This window comes from Pelobates fuscus, chromosome 3 (genome assembly GCF_036172605.1).
Source record: "Pelobates fuscus isolate aPelFus1 chromosome 3, aPelFus1.pri, whole genome shotgun sequence".
In the NCBI taxonomy this organism is placed as follows: Eukaryota; Metazoa; Chordata; class Amphibia; order Anura; family Pelobatidae; genus Pelobates; species Pelobates fuscus.
In genome coordinates, this window is record NC_086319.1 from 169,267,489 (window position 1) to 169,285,395 (window position 17,907).

Consider the following 17,907-nt stretch of genomic DNA (forward strand, 5'->3'; position numbering starts at 1 on the left):
AATTGGTTGCAAGGTTTTGCCGTGTTCGCTACTATCCTGACCAAGAGTTTTCCGGACCGGGCACCTGCCTTGTTCGGCTACCTAGACCTTATTTGGGGTGCATATAAGGTTTATGGTGGTCAGAGCTGGTACCGGTATGACCAGCAGTTCCGCCAAAAGATGGCGGCGTGTCCAGGGTTAGATTTTAGTACCCAGGATGGTAGCCTATGGCTGCTGATCATGACTCCCAGTCGTCCTTCCCCCTTTTCAGGAGCAGCCGGGGCTCCTTCAGGGGCACCGGCTGGTCCAAAGAAAGGAGTGTGCTGGCTCTTTAACGAGAGCCACTGCAGGTGGTACTCCTCCTGCCGTTTTAGGCATGAGTGCTCGCATTGTGGAGGGGCTCACCCCGCTATGCGGTGCTTTAAGAAGGCGAGGCAGCCTGTGCCTAAGGCGGGGGGGCGAGACGACGGGTCAAAGGGGGAAGACCCCAGTGAGCGTGGCAAGGATGTTGCCGTGGCTCGAGCTTTACCCTAGACGCCACGACGCAGTGGTGCTGGGGGAAGGGATTTCCGTGGGTTTTTGGATCCCTTTTGTTTTTTCCCCAGAGCCACGTTGGGCTGACAATCTCCGGTCAGTCAAGGGCAGGGAGCCCCTGTTGGGCGCAAAGTTGGCTAAGGAGACAGCGATGGGTCGCATGGCTGGGCCATTCGATTTTTCCCCTTTTTCTAACTTACGGGTCTCCCCTTTGGGACTTGTCCCAAAAAAGGAGGCTGGCTCTTTTCGGATGATTCATCACTTGTCCTACCCGGCTGGGAGTTCAGTGAATGATGACATTGACAGAGAGTTCAGCAGGGTCCGGTATGCCTCCTTTGATCGGGCGCTGTCGCTGGTTAGAAAAGCGGGAGTTGGGGCACTCATGGCAAAATCTGATATTGAATCGGCATTCCGGTTATTGCCGGTTCACCCGGAATGTTTTCACCTTCTGGGTTGTCAGTTTCAAGGGTCATATTTTTATGACATGTGCCTTCCCATGGGTTGTGCCATTTCCTGTTCCTATTTTGAAATGTTTGCTTCATTTTTGGAATGGGTAGTTGTTCAGTTCTCAGGTATTGCGTCAGTTACGCATTATCTCGATGATTTTTTGTTTGTGGGTCCTCGGGAGGGGGTGGAGTGTGCCCAGTTATTGTCGGCGTTCCGGGCAGTGGCGCACAGGTTTGGTGTGCCGGTGGCGGAGCAGAAGACAGAGGGGCCGCTTACCAAATTGTCGTTTCTGGGTATCGAAATCGATTCAATTCGTATGATTTTTCGCCTTCCCGACGAAAAATTAGTGGTTCTGTTGAGGATGGTAGATCTGGTAAAAGGGGCTAGGAAGGTCCAGCTCAGAACGTTACAGGTGTTGCTGGGTCATCTAGCGTTCGCTTGTCGCGTTCTACCTATGGGTCGTGCTTTCTGTCGACGCCTGTCATTGGCGACGGTTGGTATCAGGGAGCCACATCATTACATCAGAGTCACGGCCAAGCTGCGGGCTGACTTACAGGTATGGAGTTCCTTCCTAAGCAAATATAATGGGCGGTCGTGCTGGTTGCATGAAGCGGTGTCGAATTCAGAGCTGAATCTCTTCACTGATGCGTCTGGGTCAGTTGGTTTTGGGGCCTTTTTTAGGGGCAAGTGGTGTGCTGCGGCGTGGCCTCCAGAATGGCGTGAGTTACCTGTTATGCGTAACCTTACCTTCCTGGAGCTTTTTCCCATAGTAGTGGCCTTGGCATTGTGGGGTGAGAATCTGCGGGATCAGGTGGTGGTTTTTCACACGGACAATATGAGTGTTGTCCATGTGATTAACCGATCGTCTTCTGCGTCTCCTCCTGTTCTGGCTCTCTTGCGGCATCTGGTGTTGCTTAGTTTGCAATTTAATGTGTGGATGCAGGCCCGGCATGTACCGGGGGAGCTGAACGTGGTAGCTGACTCTCTTTCTCGGTTTCAGTGGGACCGGTTTCGGGAGTCGGCTCCAGAGGCGGATCGCGAGGGTCTTCGCTGCCCTTCCTACTTATGGGACCTAATTTCGGAGGTTTGATGTCCTTGGTGTCGGACTCCTTGTCAGCTCCTACTTGGAAGGCATACAGGTCGGTATGGGTGGGTTGGTTGGCTTTGGTGGATGGGTCAGTGAGGCTGTCCTCTGAGGCGGCCCGGTGGAGATCACTTTAAGGTACCTGGACGCGTTGCTCGCTGCTGGTAGGTCTTGTTCGGCGGCAGACAAGGCGTTGTCTGCCCTGTCTTTCCTGTTCCGGTTTCTGGGATGGAGGGACATCACCAGAGATTTTTGCTTACAGAGGGTTATGCGAGGTTGGAGGAGTCGGAGAGGTCCGGACCGACGTCGGCCGATCTCCTTCGATTTGCTGGGCCAATTGTTGACGGCTCTTCAGGCCGTCTGTGTATCACCAGGTGAGTGTTGCTGTTTCAGGTGGCATTCTCCTTTTGCTTCTTTGGCGCGCTTAGAGTGGGGGAGCTGGTGGCCCCTTCCCGGCAGGCAACCCCCCCTTTACTGCTGTCGGATGTCCGCTGGTCTGACATGTTTGTGGACTTGCATATCCGTAGGTCTAAGACGGATCAGTCGGCAAGAGGCATGTGGTTGCGTGTGGGGAGTACTGGCGGGATGTTGTGCCCGGTGCGGCTGTTTGGCCAGTATCTGGCCATTCGTCCGTCGTCTGTGGCCTTGCTAGTTCATGCGGATGGGTCTCCATTGACGCGTTTTCAGTTTGCGTCAATGCTGGTTAAGGCGTTGCAGCATTGTGGTCTGGATCCAACCGGTTTCTCTCCTCATTCTTTTCGGATTGGTGCAGCCACTCAGGCTAGTGTGTTAGGATATTCGGGGTCTCAGGTGCAGCGATTGGGTAGATGGTCGTCGCGTAGGTATCAGCTGTACGTGCGGCCTCATTTACTGTAACTTGTCTTTGTTTTAGGGTGTTCTTCCCGGTATGTTTGGATTGTAGGACACTCTTTCATCTATTGGGCTGCTCGCCGGGCAGAGTCTCGTTCATATGGCCGAAATTTGGGGATTCCAGACGAGTTAGCAAGGGTTCGTTGGAGGGGTATCCGGGGTCTGTCATGGTGCCAAATCTACCCGGAGTGCGTTTCTCTCAGCAGGTTTGTGTCTGGGTCTGTGGTAATTGTAATCCATGCAGGGGGGAATGACCTAGGGAGGGTAAGGACGGTGGATTTAATACACGATGTACGGCGGGACTTGGCTCGGTGCATGCAATTATTTGAAGAATGTTGTTTGGTGTGGTCAGAGATTGTCCCCCGTCCGTGCTGGCAAGCCTTGCCGCATGCAAAAGGGTTGGAAAAGGCCAGGCGTAAATTTAATGTTGCAATTTCCAGGTTTGTTCGCTGCCTTGGCGGTGTGTCGGTTCGACACACGGAGTTGGAAGGGGACAATCGGAGTTTAATGAGGGCTGATGGGGTTCACCTGAATCCGATTGGGCTGGATATACTTAATGTGGGTATCCAAGGTGGGATTGAAACGGCGCTGTCTGCGGGGGGCGCGATGCCGACAAATGGAGATCAGGGTCGGCACCGCGGTGGCGGAGGTCCTGGCCAGCGCAAGTAATGCAAGACAAGGCTTTGGGGAGTCGCAGCTGCCAGGGCTGATGGCAGAAGGCAGACTGTACGGACTCTTGGAATTATCCGGTATATCTGTCTGTTGGGTAGTCACCCCAACAGCCGACAGGTGGTGATAAAGCTGGCTGAGTTGATATGTTGGTATAATAAAGCTGTGGCCGTTGCCCTTATCCAATACTCAGGTGTCTTGTCGTTATTGGGGGGGGCAACGGGTATGTAAGTGGTCTGCAGTCAAGGGATCCCCTGGACTGTAAGGAAGGGGAGGCATGACTGCTGCCACACAGTAAGGGATGTGGACTGATGGGATACAATTGTGGCAATATGGGGGACAGTATAAGTATGTATGCTAGGGGAGGGTACTCACCATTCCTGAAAGAAGGCTGGAACAGGTTTTTCCCTTCCCTCCCTCCCTCCCTGTAGGATGATTATGTATGTGGTTCTGTGTTTTGCGGTGTTTGTTGTTTCTCTTTTCTTTTTGTCACAGCTATGGCGGAGGTCCTGGCCAGCGCAAGTAATGCAAGACAAGGCTTTGGGGAGTCGCAGCTGCCAGGGCTGATGGCAGAAGGCAGACTGTACGGACTCTTGGAATTATCCGGTATATCTGTCTGTTGGGTAGTCACCCCAACAGCCGACAGGTGGTGATAAAGCTGGCTGAGTTGATATGTTGGTATAATAAAGCTGTGGCCGTTGCCCTTATCCAATACTCAGGTGTCTTGTCGTTATTGGGGGGGGCAACGGGTATGTAAGTGGTCTGCAGTCATGACAATATAAGTCTCTGGTGTCTAGGTGTTGGGAAAGCAGGGACTCCTTCCTGCTTCCCCTCAATGTGCAGCATTAAGAGCAGCAAATGGAGGCTGCCTTAAGCTCCACCCCCAACTATCAGTGATGTTTTCCTGCTGTTCTCCTGTCGGTCTCTGCGTGTGTGAGCGGTGTCGGCTGCCCGGCACCCTGCTGATATGGCGCCCTGTGCAGCCAGATGGCTCACAGAACCCCAAACCTGGCCAGCTCTGGTGACCCTACCTTTTGGGTTTGGGTTTAGTCACACACACAGGCAGTCTCTTTGTTCAAATAAAAATTATACAGCATGTTTCCTGGTAGACGGTAGATGTGTGCTGTCAAGAAAAATACCAACAAGTTTTCCTTGTCCAATACCTGCATTTAACATCTGCATGCTACTCATGTCCACCTCCCCTGACAACAACCAGTTGTCACCAGTTTTTAAATTTTAGATCCAGGTCAAGAAAAAAGTGCATTCATTACCATAGCAAGACCAAAAATAAAAGGTATCCTCACCACATGTATACACTGGTCTGGCCAATATTCAAACTTTAAACTGTATTCATGGATAAAAATTAAACAAATGATATCACCATCTATATCTGTACAAGATTCTAAAATATCAACTTCCCATTAAAGGGACACTATAGGCTGCAGGACAACAACAGCTTAATGTAGTTGTTCTGGTGAGTATAGTCAGTCCCTGCAGAGGAAAGGCAGTTTTTATATTAGTGCCTAAGGACACCTCCACTGGATGTGATTCCTGGATCAGTGCTGCAAAACGTGCAACACTGGCGTTCAGCGTCTGCATTGAGATGCTGTACTTTCCCCATAGAGATGCATTGAGTCAATGCATTTTTTATGAGGATTTGCTGATTGGTGCAGTGTAGCGTTTTGCTGTGCATGTACTGTAGCCTACCAATGCTTATTTTACCACTGTAGTATCAGGAATGCATGCACACCAGGACCCCATGTTACTCCTGTACCCTTTTGCAAGGCTGTGAAAGATACCAAGATGGCGAACTTCTCCATAAAACCCCTTGTGCAATGTGTGAGAAAATGCTTCCCCCTCCTCCCCACACACAGCTGTTTTGCCATTGAAGACTGCAGAGAAATTACAAAACTTTTGTCTCCTCATATGGCGCGGTTTTACTGCTCCAAGCATTCACCACTAAATTAGCCATACAACTTAGTGTTAATTTTGGCGGCAAATTTTAATTTAGTTTTAGTCATCTGAATTGTTTTAGTTTTATTCAACTAAATCTCCAGTAGATGTTAACCGACTTGACTAAAATCTAATGAGTTTAATTAAAGCCTCTATCTGTGTCTTTTCCCCCATCCCCAGCCCCTCTGTGTCTGTTTGTGTCCCGTCCCCTCCCCACGCGCCTCATTTCCTCAGCCCCCAATGTGTCTCATTTTTTCTCCTCAATCCCTTATGTCTCTTACCCACCAGTATTTGGGGGGAAATTTTAATTTAGTTTTAGTCATAGTCTTTTGACTAAAAAGCCATTTTAGTTTTAGTCGTAGTTTAGTCATCTGAGTTGTTTTCGTTTTAGTCTAGTTTTAGTTGACTGAATCTCAAAAAAATTTGGCAACTAAAATCTGACTAAAATTGTTAGTCGACAAAATTAACAACTAGTGGTACAACTGATAGTGTAGTCTAAACTATATGAAAGTCCTAACCAAGGAATTAATGGAGTTTTATAGATTTTATCACAAATATAATGTGCTGAACGACATATTTTACACACAATGAGAACATACAGAAACACAGACAGATACAAACAATGATACACAGATACACACTGACACATGCAGATACACACTGACCGCAAATAGATGCACACACTGACACACATGCCGATACAAAGATACACACACTGAGTACATATAGATACACAGATACACAACCAGACACACATGCACATACACAGACACACAGATACACACACTGACACATGCAGAAACACACTGACCGCATATAGACACACACATACATACAATGAGAACATACAATGCATACAGATACACACACGTAGATACAAAGATACATACACTGACTACATATAGATACACACAAATACACAGCCTGATACACATGCAGATACACACTGACCACATATAGATACACACATACACACAAAGAGAACATACAGATACACACATACTACACGGACACACACGCTGATACACATAGACACACACACACAGATACACAACCTGACACAAATGCAGATACACAGATACAAACACTGACATACATGCAGATACACACACTGACTATATACAGATATACACACTGACACATAAACACACACGGACAACATACAGATACACAGACACATACTGACAGACGTACTGACACAGAGACACACACAGACAGCCATACTGAAACACAAAGACATACTGAACCACACAGACACTGACAGACTCACACACACAGACATACTGACACACTGACAGACATACTGGCACACATACACACAGACAGACATACCGGCATACATACACACAGACAGACAGACATACTAAAATACACATACACACAAACTTGACAGACCTACATACACATATATACATACACATATATTGACACACACAGACAGCCAGACATACTGACACACACACTCTGACACTCATGCAAAATTTGATAACCACCCTCCAGTTTCTAACCTTTTCCTGGAGGGTGGCTTCCCTGGGGTCCAATGGGCTGGCATGGCTGGGAGTTAAGCTCTCTCTACCAGCCTGGCCCCATCCGGAACAGCTGGTCCTCCTTCCTCCCGTGCGGCTCCTGTTTGAGGAAGAGATGCGCGGCTTTCACTTCCTCCCAGCCGGCTGCCGAAAAGCAAGGGGCCCGGTCGCGCTGTTAAAGCGCCACAGCGCCCGACCGGGCCCATGCTGACACAGGAACACCTGGTGGCCCTAAGTGGATGGGCCATCCGATGGGCCCTATAGTATGCGGGCCCGCTGCCCACAACAATTTGTTTTGGGATCGGCTACCCCAAAATACATTGTTGCGGGCAGAGGGCAAACGGGGCAGCTGCCTTGGGCCCCCCAGCAGTGACAGGGCCCAGGGCAGCTGCCCCGTTTGCACCTCGTTAAAGACAGCCCTGGTAACAGGGCTAACAAAGTGAATGTAATACAACTGAAGAGATTATATAAGTTTATACAAGAGTACAGTTTAACAGGGATTTTTCTCTATTTTAGCTTTGGACAATTGCTATGATTCTCCTTTAATTTCCTAGTTTGCAAAATGTTCAAAAAGGTAAACCACTACCTAGTTCTAAAATAGAACTAATGTTCCACAGAAGCTAGGTGCAGTTGGCAGATGCTTTACTACGGAGCAGATACATCTTCCTGGCCCACATGCTAGGCGATTTCTAATATCTGTACAATATTTATATATTTCTAAGGCAAAATGGTATATACAACCAAATAAATGCAAATCTTTAGATACATCTCATGTATCTAAAATACCAACACAGATCAGACATAAGTTGGTAATTGAAATCAGGGTCGTCTTTAACGCTGGGCAAACGGGGCAGCTGCCCTGGCCCTGTCGGTGCTGGGGGGCTCAAAGCAGCTGACCCATGTGCCCTCTGCCCACAACAATGTATTTTGTGGTCGCCGATCCCAAACTAAATTGTTTTGGGCAGCAAGCCCAGACACTGTGGGGACCCATCGGGTGACCCATGCACCTAGGGCCAACCGGTGGGCCTGTGTCAGCAGGGGCCCGGCCGGGCGCTGTGGCACTTTAACAGTGCTACCGGACGCCTTGCTTTTCGGCAGCTGGCTGGGAGGAAGTGACAGTGTCTCGTCCTCCCACAGAAACAGGAGCTGCGCTGGAGGAAGAAGGACCAGCTGTTCCGGAGGAAGCCAGGCCGGGAGAGAGCGGGGGCTTAGCTCCCAGCCACCCCAGTCAGCCCACTGGACCCCAGGGAAGCCACTAGGAAAAGGTAATTAACTGGAGGGTGGTTATCAAAGTTTGCATGATTGTCTGAGTGTGTGTGTTAGTATGTCTGGCTGTCTGTGTGTGTCAATATGTCTGTATGTGTGCCAGTATGCCTGTCTGTGCGTATGTGTACCAGTATGTCTGTCTGTGTGTCAGTATGTCTGCGTGTGTGTGAGTCTGTCAGTGTCTGTGTGGTTCAGTATGTCTGTGTGTATGTGTGTGTCTCTGTGTGCCTCTGTGTCAGCATGTCTGTCAGTATGTGTCTGTGTGTGTTTATGTGTCAGTGTGTATATATGTGTGTGTATCTGTATATAGTCAGTGTGTGTATCTGTATGTGTGTCAGTGTTTGTATCTGTGTGTCTGTACGTGTGTCTGTTGGTGTATCTATATGTAGTCAGTGTGTGTATCTTTATATCTGTGTATCTGCATGTGTGTCAGGTTGTGTATATGTGTGTCAGCATGTGTGTCAGTGTAGCTATATGTAGTATGTGTGTATTTGTATGTTCTTGTTGTGTGTATGTGTGTATCTATATATGGTCAGTGTGTATCTGCATGTGTATCAGGTTGTGTATTTGTGTGTCTGTTTGTGTGTATCTTTGTATCTGTGTGTGTGTGTGTATCTGTATGCATTGTATGTTCTTATTATATGTATGTGTGTATCTATATGCGGTCAGTGTGTATCTGCATGTGTCAGTGTGTGTATCTGTGTGTCATTGTTTGTATCTGTTTGTCTGTGTATCTGCATGTGTGTCAGTGATGGTATCTGTGTGTCTGTGTATGTGCACGTGTGTCAGTGATGGTATCTGTGTGTATGTGCATGTGTGTCTGGTTGTATATCTGTGTATCTATATGTAGTCAGTTTGTGTATCTTTGTATCTGCATGCGTGTCAGTGTGTGTATCTGTATGTTCTCATTGTGTGTGTCACTGCAGTGTGTATCTGCATGTGTTTCAGTGTGTATCTGTGTATCATTGTTTGTATATGTCTGTCTGTGTATCTGTATGTGTGTCAGTGTGTTTCTGTATAATTGTGTGTATATGTGAATCTATATGTAGCCAGTGTGTGTATCTGTGTGTCTATGTATCTGCATTTGTGTCACTGTTTGTATCTGTGTGCCTGTGTATCTGCATGTGTCGGTTTGTGTATCTATATGTAGTCAGTGTGTGTATTACTGTATCTACATGTTTGTATTTGTGTGTCTGTGTATCTGTATGTGTGTTTTAGGTTGTGTATCTGTGTCAGTGTGTATCTGTATATCTGCATGTGTATCATAGTGTGTGTGGCAGTGTATGTGTATATGTGCATACATCTCAGTATTCAAACACACTCCTGCATTAAAACATTAACACTACATACAAACACACCTCTGTGTTAAAAACACCAAAATTATATATAAACACACCACTGCATACACATAAATGCATGTTTGCATTCAAATGCCAGCACAACATACGAACAAACCCCTACAGTCACACAAATTGTCTCCATACAAAACATGCTTACATCCAAACACACAAACATTGCTAAATACAATCCTGCAAGCATGGGACAATGATAGATCCCCAGCTGTCAAAGCATTGTTGGAGTTGTATGAAAGATGGGGATCTACCGTATGGCCACCCTTGCGATTGCGGGGCCCAAAAGAAGCAGTTCAGGTCCAAATAGTCAAACTGTAAGAATCCCCTAAGCCAGTGTTTCCCAATTAGTGTTCTGCGGAACCCTCCGCTAAAATGTTTAAAAATAAAATGGCCGCGGGCGGTGAGGGAGCAGTGGGCAGGGATCTCTCATCTCCCTTGCGCGCACAGCAGTGATGCTGGCGCCGGAATATGACGTCACTCCGGCTCTGGCATTACTAAGAGGTGCACGAGGGAGTTGAGCAGGGAGATCAGGGGGGCCGGGTGGAGTGGGTGGGGATGGGGGGGGGGAGAGGGGCTCACGATGTTGATGCACTATGTCAAGGGGTTCCACGGGAAAATAAATTGGGAACCCTTGTCCTAAGCCATGCTTTCAGTTCAGCTACTCTGGCCTTAAAGGAACACTATAGTGCTAGTGATACAAATGTGTATTTAAGTACCCGCCCCCACCTGCAGGGAGTTAAAAAAGTGGCTTACTTACCTTCTCTCCCTCACAGCATGAGTCTTCATGGGGAAGCTCTGCCTTCTTGGCTGAGATCATCGAAAGGAAAGCATTGGGAGGCTAGTATGCAGGTGTAGTAAAAACGCCACACTGCGCCAATCAGATGGTCTCCCTGAGACCATCTGATAGAAATATTAGAGTTTTAGTTTGCTATTTCATTGTTAGTGCTTCTAGTGGCTGTCTGAGTGACAGCCATTGGATGCATTTAAACACTGCAAATATCTGCCTATAGTGTACCTTTAAATTAAAATTTTCGGTGAATTCCTGGATTGCTCTGATGTCGTTGGAGGATGAGCCCAATCCAGTGCTGAGGGACATGAAATCAGATTAGTGTTTTAAAGTTGTTTTTTTAACCACTTACATGCCCTGGGGTGGGCCAGTGGGGAAACTGTAGTGTTAGGAATACAGCTTTGTATTCCTAACACTATAGTGTTCCTTTAAATTTGAAATTTACACATAAAATCCAGGTACTTGCTTACAAATCTCTACACAATGGTGCTCAGACCTACCTATCCTCACTAAAAAACAAGTATGTCTCGTCAACCCCTCTGCCGAAGGCCTACATCTATCCTCTGTTCGTACTCCTACCTTTGAAGCTCAGCTTAGAGACCTCTCTAGGGCTGCCTCGTTCCTATGTAACGCCCTTCTCCTCTATGTTAGACATTCACCCAGTCTCAACTCCTTCAAAAATCTTTGAAAACCTTACTTCTTCAGGAATGTGTATCAATTAAACTGTGAACAGCTTTCCCTCCCGCACCCTGATTCCTCTCCTGCAACTGTCATCAAAACAAAATACCTAACGATCTACTTTTCTACCTCATCCTTACCTTTTGTGTCACTATACCCCACTCCCTCTAGCAAAATGGTAGGCAACCTTCAGCACTCCAGATGTTGTGGACTGCATCCATAATGCTCTTACACCCATAACCCTTACACCTTAATCCCTCTGTGCCTGTGCTTCTAGCTCATCTGGTTACAAATACATGTCTGTTAGTCCACCCACTGTACAGCGCTGCAGAACTTGTTGGCGCTTAATAAATAATAATAATTGTATACCTAGGATCTGCTGGACATAGAGAGCTCTCAGTTTATGTTAAGCATGGCAGTGCAGGGCGTAGCTCACTGGCTGAAGGCAATCAGCTTAGGAGCTTCTGGTTCACTGTGGGAAGTAGGAAGGCAAGAAGTTCCTGGTGGTTTAAATACTAACGGGCAGTGGAGGGGGTTATGATTATTATATTATTTATATAGCGCCATCAGATTCCATAGCGCTGTACAATGGGATGCCTGTAGTGTTTCCTTTCGGCGGAATCTTTATAGTGAATCTGCACCTGTATCTGTACTGAGTCTTGGTGTGTATGGCATGTAGGATGCCCTTTTTATGATAGGCTCCTTCTGATAGGGCTGCCAGTTCCCTGGTGTTTTATGAGCAAGTGACCCTATAATTTGGTTTTAGTAGTAGCGCATTGGATGCAATACTATGCTTGGTATTTTTTTCCATAATAGTTTGAAAACCAAACCTCTTCCCATCAGTTCATCTAAATGTAGTAAGTCTTGTGACATTTAGATGTAATAGTCTTTCAGGTTATCCTTGCCTCGTGGTTTGTTGCAGGACAGCGGTCATACATACATTTTCACTGCTTAGTAAATACTCTCCTTGCACAGAACAAATATTCTATAACAGAGTCTGACATTAATTATTTCATTTGGTATCAAAGAGATCATAATAAAACGTAGACCATGGAATCAATAACTCATGCTTTATGAATTTGGACCTCTGGGACCAATTGAGTGCATTAATATTTATCTTATATCAGATTTCTTATTTCGATGTCAGTGTCTTCATTTTCTGTTTACAGCGGTAAATTGTGTGGCCTTGGTGTGATTTATCAGGGGTCAGCAGCAGATTAAGATTAATTAGTGAGGTTCCCAAATTTGACACACTTCCATTTTTTTTTTTCTTCTTTGACATGTTTCCTTTTTGTCTTCCTAGGGTAAAGCTGTGGGCTGATACTTTTGGCAGTGAAGTATACTCTGTAGTCACCAAATACTCCGGGTCTCTTCTGTTACAGAAGGTAAGTGCAGTAATTAGTCATGGTAATAAATCGTTATTGTGTGATAGAGCTGTGGGATTCATGTGATTCAGCAGCATATTCTCAATGATTATTTACAGTTATTCAGTGTTTTTTTAACCTGATTTTAGTGTTTAGACCAGTGGTAGTCAACCTTTTTCTAACTACCGCCCACTAATGCATCTTTTTGGTTGAAAAAATTTCCTTACCGCCCACCAGTTTTCGCGCAAGTGCGGAATATTTTTTCTAAAGAAGGGTGTTTTAAAAAAAAAAATAAATGTACGTTCATTTATCTTTTTATTTCCAATTAATGCATGTTTATAATGTTTTTAACTTTATAAAGTTTAATGCGAAAACAAAGTAAATTTAAATTACCTTTACTAGTGATTAATGAGATCCTTGAGGTTGATGCTGCAAGACTAAATATTTGATATCTGGTTCGATTTTCGTAAGGAACAAACGAAGGTCTCCTCTTTCGGAGATATTTAGACGACTTCTCTGTTTGCGCATAATAGGATTTCTCATCTGTGCGTCATCTCCCCTCTTCTCCCTCCTCAATTCCCCTCCCCACATTTTTTTTTCCCCTTTTTTTTAACCTTCCTTATAGCAATGCCCAGTAGGAAGGCTGAGCTAGGTATCCCACTATAACAGACTGGCACACAGGGCCACCATCAGGACATGACAACCGTGACAATTGTCACGGGCCCGGCGGCCCTGGGGGGCCCTGGCCCGGGCCCCACGTGTATCAGCGGAACTGCCGCCGGTGCATCTGCACCAGGGCCCACACGCTTAGGTGGCCCAAGCATTTAGGGCCACCCAATGGGCCCTATTATCTTCAGGGGCCCGGTCAGCGCTGTAATAGCGCGACCGGGCCCCTTTAAAAAAAAAAATGCAGCTCGTCACTTCCTCCCAGTTTACTCCGCGCGGGAAGGAGGAGACAGAGGCCGCGAGGAGAGGCAGCCGACTCACATCATCCCCAGCCACCCTCCTGCGACGAAATGGTAAGGAAGAGAGGAGGGTGGCTGAAAATGAGGTGTATGTGTGTATGTCAGTGTATGTGTGTGTGTGTGTCAGTGTATGTGTGTGCCTGTGTATGCCTGTGTGTGTATGCCAGTGTATGTGTATGCCATTGTGTGTATGCCATTGTGTGTATGCCAGTGTGTATGTCTGTTTTAGTATTTGTATCTGTTAGTGTGTGTGTGTGTATTCCTGTGGGCAGGATTTGGAGGCTTGCCCTGTGGGCGGGCTTGAAGGGGGGCCCAGACCTTGAGCTGATGGCGGCCCTGCTGGCACACATACATACAGACACACATACAGACAGACAGGCACACATGCAGACACACAAACAAACATACAGACAGGCACACATACATACAGACACACACACAGGCACACATACATACAGACACACACACACAGGCACACATACAAAGACACACACATACAGACAGACACAAGAAACATATACATACAAAGACAAGACACACATACATACACACATATATACAGACACAAGAAACATATACATACAAAGACAAGACATACATACACACATATATGTATATATATATACATACAGACAGACACACACACACGACATACAAAGACACACATACAGACAGACACACAAACAAGACATACATACAAAGACACAGACACACACAAGACATACATACAAAGACACATACACACACAAGACATACATACAAAAACAAGACACATATATACAGACACACACAGGCATACATACAAAAACAAGACACATATATACAGACACACACACAAGACACACATACACAAGACACACATACACAAGACACACATACACAAGACACACATACATAAGACACACATACAAAGACACACACACAATCAAACACACATTATATTTAAGTCACCCTCCTGTTTCCTACCTTTAAGGTGCAGGAGGGTGACTTTCCCTGGGGTCCAGTGGTGGCTCAGGTGGATGGGAGTCAGAGTTCCCACTCTGACTCCCTGGTGATCCTCCCGCGCGGCTCTCAGTTTTAGCTGGGAGGAGTGACCGGGGAATCACTTCCTCCCAGCTCTGTGATGTCATCACAGGGGGCCCGGTCGCGCTGTTAAAGCGCCCAGCGCTGACCGGGCCCCCTCACAATCCACATCCATCGGGTGGCCCTGACAGCATGGGCCACCCGATGGACCCCTCCATATGAGGCCCCGGCGGATTGCCGCTGGGGCCGCAAGTGGTGATGGCGGTACCCGGTCGCAGGGGTACCGCTAGCTCGCACCCGCCCGCCGGCTCACCCAATCTATAAAAAAATTTGAAAATCCCTACCGCCCACCTGGAATCCCGAAACGCCCACTAGTGGGCGGTAGGGACCAGGTTGACGACCCATGGTTTAGACTCTAGGTTAGAATTTTAGATACTGATTACTAAGATAGGTGATTTTTAGTAGCCTTGTTAAATTTTAAATGGCTTCTTTTTGGGGGGTTTTTTCTGTGTGCACAGTTCCATAAAGGGACACTATAGTCACCAAAACAACTACAGTTTAACCCCTTAACACCGCAGCCAAATGTACAAGTTGTGAACGAAACAAAATGTAAACAAAACCTGGCATTTGCGCTATATGTCTGTCCAACCGTAATTCACCTCTTTCATATTAAATGCAACCCCCCTTATATATATATCATTTTATTCAAGGGGAAACAGGGCTTTCATTTAATATCAAATATTTAGCTATGAAACATAATTTAATATGAAAAAAATGGGAGAAAATAAGATGTTTTCTATTTTTTTAGTTCTACACGACATTTTTTTTTTTTTTTGAATTCTTTATTTTTGTTGCGCAGGTGGTTACAGAAATATTGACGAACGCCACAACAGCGTATAAATGCAAATCAACTAGTTAAAACAGTGGCAGCGTTACATGCGCATTTTAGATTTTTAGGTACAGGCTTATCTATACGCCATAGATGCGTTCCGAGATGTGTATACATGCTTAGTGATGGCGTGGGTGTATGCATAGTTTAAAACATAACTGGTTATCCTTTTCGCTTTAAACAAAACTAGTGGGTTGTTACGTTGCTACATAGTACGATCATATAGTAGTAATAACAGTAGTATGGTTATCATATGAACAAGTGAACAAGACATTATATACAGTACAGCTTTGCTAGCATAAAGAGTAAACTTGAGAGCAAATCGAGCATGCACAAAGTAGTGATACTGTATAAAACCGGCATTATAATCATGAATTTGAAGGTCACTAGCTTGGTAGGGACTTCACTGGTCTATGATCTGCGTCCAGTCAGCCAATTCCCAAGTCTGGGAAACAGAGACCTGGAACATGGGGGTTCAGTAAGGCGATCTTGACTGCACTGTGTGTGAGTCCCTCTCCGGTTCGTTTTCTCCCCATGTTCTTTGGTGCTGTGGCGTGGCGTTTTGCTGGAGCCCCGGATAGGGACCGAGTGGCTTGCTGGTCTGAGATGCCATGCTTGGGTGCGTTGCTGGGCCTGTGGGGTTGCCCGGCGGTCTCATACCTGCGTGGTTGAGATTGGGTGTGTGCGCCCAGTTTGCTCGGGACCTTTTTCCGCTGTCTAGGTTGTCAGCTTTTGTTTGGCAGGCTGGCCACCCCGAAGGCTTGTAACGGGATTCCGTAATGGCGGCGTCGTGTCGCTGGACGGATCCACGAGGCAACCACCCTAGCCGCGTGAGGGTAGGTCAAACCCCTGTCGTGAAGAGCCTTGCAGAAGCTTAAGCAGAGTCGGTTCAAATTCTCCAGGGGGTGAGAGTGTGGGTGGCCGTCTGTGGTCCCTCGTTTTGGCTTGTGCTGGGCGGCCATTTTGTTTATGCTCCGACAGCTCGGCAAGTTAGGGCAAATTAACTTATGTCGCTTGGTTCCAGGTGCGGATTAGGGTGGACCGGGATGACCCCCACCGGTCCGGGGGGGGGGGGAACAGGGCACTATTTCAGGCTTAGGAAGGCACTAGGTCGCGCAGAGCGGGGGATCGGCCGCCTCACCCGTCTGGCGCCACTGCTAGGCCTCACTCCCGGCACCCTCTGTGGAAGCTCCGTGCATCCGTGGGCGGCTGACCCGGGGCACCTCGGCTGGCTCCTGAGGTGAGTGCGATTCGGTTTTGCGATTCCTGGCTGGCTGGAGTGCAATTATTCCGGCTCGGAATGAAGATTAGGCTCGGAGCTCGCACAAGGCACGTCCAGCCGCCATGGAGCTCAGGCCCCGCCCCAGTTCTACACGACATTTTAACTGTCAATGTCATAATACTGTTTGCTTTTACTGCAATAAAATACACATATTTGTATTCAGCAAAGTCTCACGTGTAAAACAGTACCCCCTATGTACAGGTTTTATGGTGTTTTGGGAAGTTACAGGGTCAAATATAGCACGTTACATTTGAAATTGAAATTCGCCAGATTGGTTACGTTGCCTTTGAGACTGTATAGTAGCCCAGGAAATAAATTTACACCCATAATTGCATACCATTTGCAATAGTAGACGACCCAAGGTATTGCAAATAAGGCATGTCCAGTCTTTTTTAGTAGCCATTTGGTCACAAACACTGGCCAAAGTTAGCGTTAGTATTTGTTTGTGTGTGAAAAATGCAAAAACGCCAATTTTGGCCAGTGTTTGTGACTAAGTGGCTACTAAAAAAGACTGGACATACCCCATTTGCAATACCTTGGGTTGTCTACTATTGCAAATAGTATGCCATCATAGGGGTAATTTTCATTCTTGGGCTACCATAGAGTCATAAAGGCAACGTAAGCAATCTGACGAATTTTAATGTGAAAAAAATGAAACACAAGCCTTATATTTGACGCTGTAATTTTTGAAAACACCATAAAACCTGTACATGAGGGGTACTGTTGTACTCGGGAGACTTCGCTGAACACAAATATTTGTGTTTCAAAACAGTAAAAAGTATTGCAGCAATAATATCGTCCGTGCAAGTGCTGTTTGTGCGTGAAAAATTCAAAAAACTTCACTTTTACTGGCGATATCATCGTTGTAATACATTTTACTGTTTTGAAACACTAATATTTGTGTTCAGCGAAGTCTCCCGAGTAAAACAGTACCCCCATGTACAGGTTTTATGGTGTCTTGGAAAGTTATAGGGTTAAATATAGTGCTAGCAAATTAAATGCCCTATACTTTCGGCATGGGTGGCCAGGCAGGTCCCGCTAATTGTAATTAATTAGGATACCTAATTATGTAAAATTATTACATAAATATATGTGTAGAATTAATATATGTATATATATACGTATATATATATATATATATATATATATATATATATAATTTTTGTTAAATATTTTTATTTATATATAGGTATATATATAGTGATATATATGTATATATTTATGTATATAGATATATAT

General features: G+C 46.1%; 1 protein-coding gene across 4 annotated transcripts in view; it reads left to right on the forward strand.

The window, feature by feature from the left end:
• Positions 1-17,907, forward strand: part of CACNA2D4 (calcium voltage-gated channel auxiliary subunit alpha2delta 4) — a 325,067-nt gene that overhangs the window by 38,589 nt on the left and 268,571 nt on the right. For all 4 annotated transcript variants that reach the window (XM_063447669.1, XM_063447671.1, XM_063447670.1 and 1 more), the window contains exon 2: positions 12,449-12,530. In XM_063447669.1, coding sequence (XP_063303739.1) covers positions 12,449-12,530 — 82 coding nt within the window. The remainder of the gene's footprint in view (positions 1-12,448; positions 12,531-17,907) is intronic.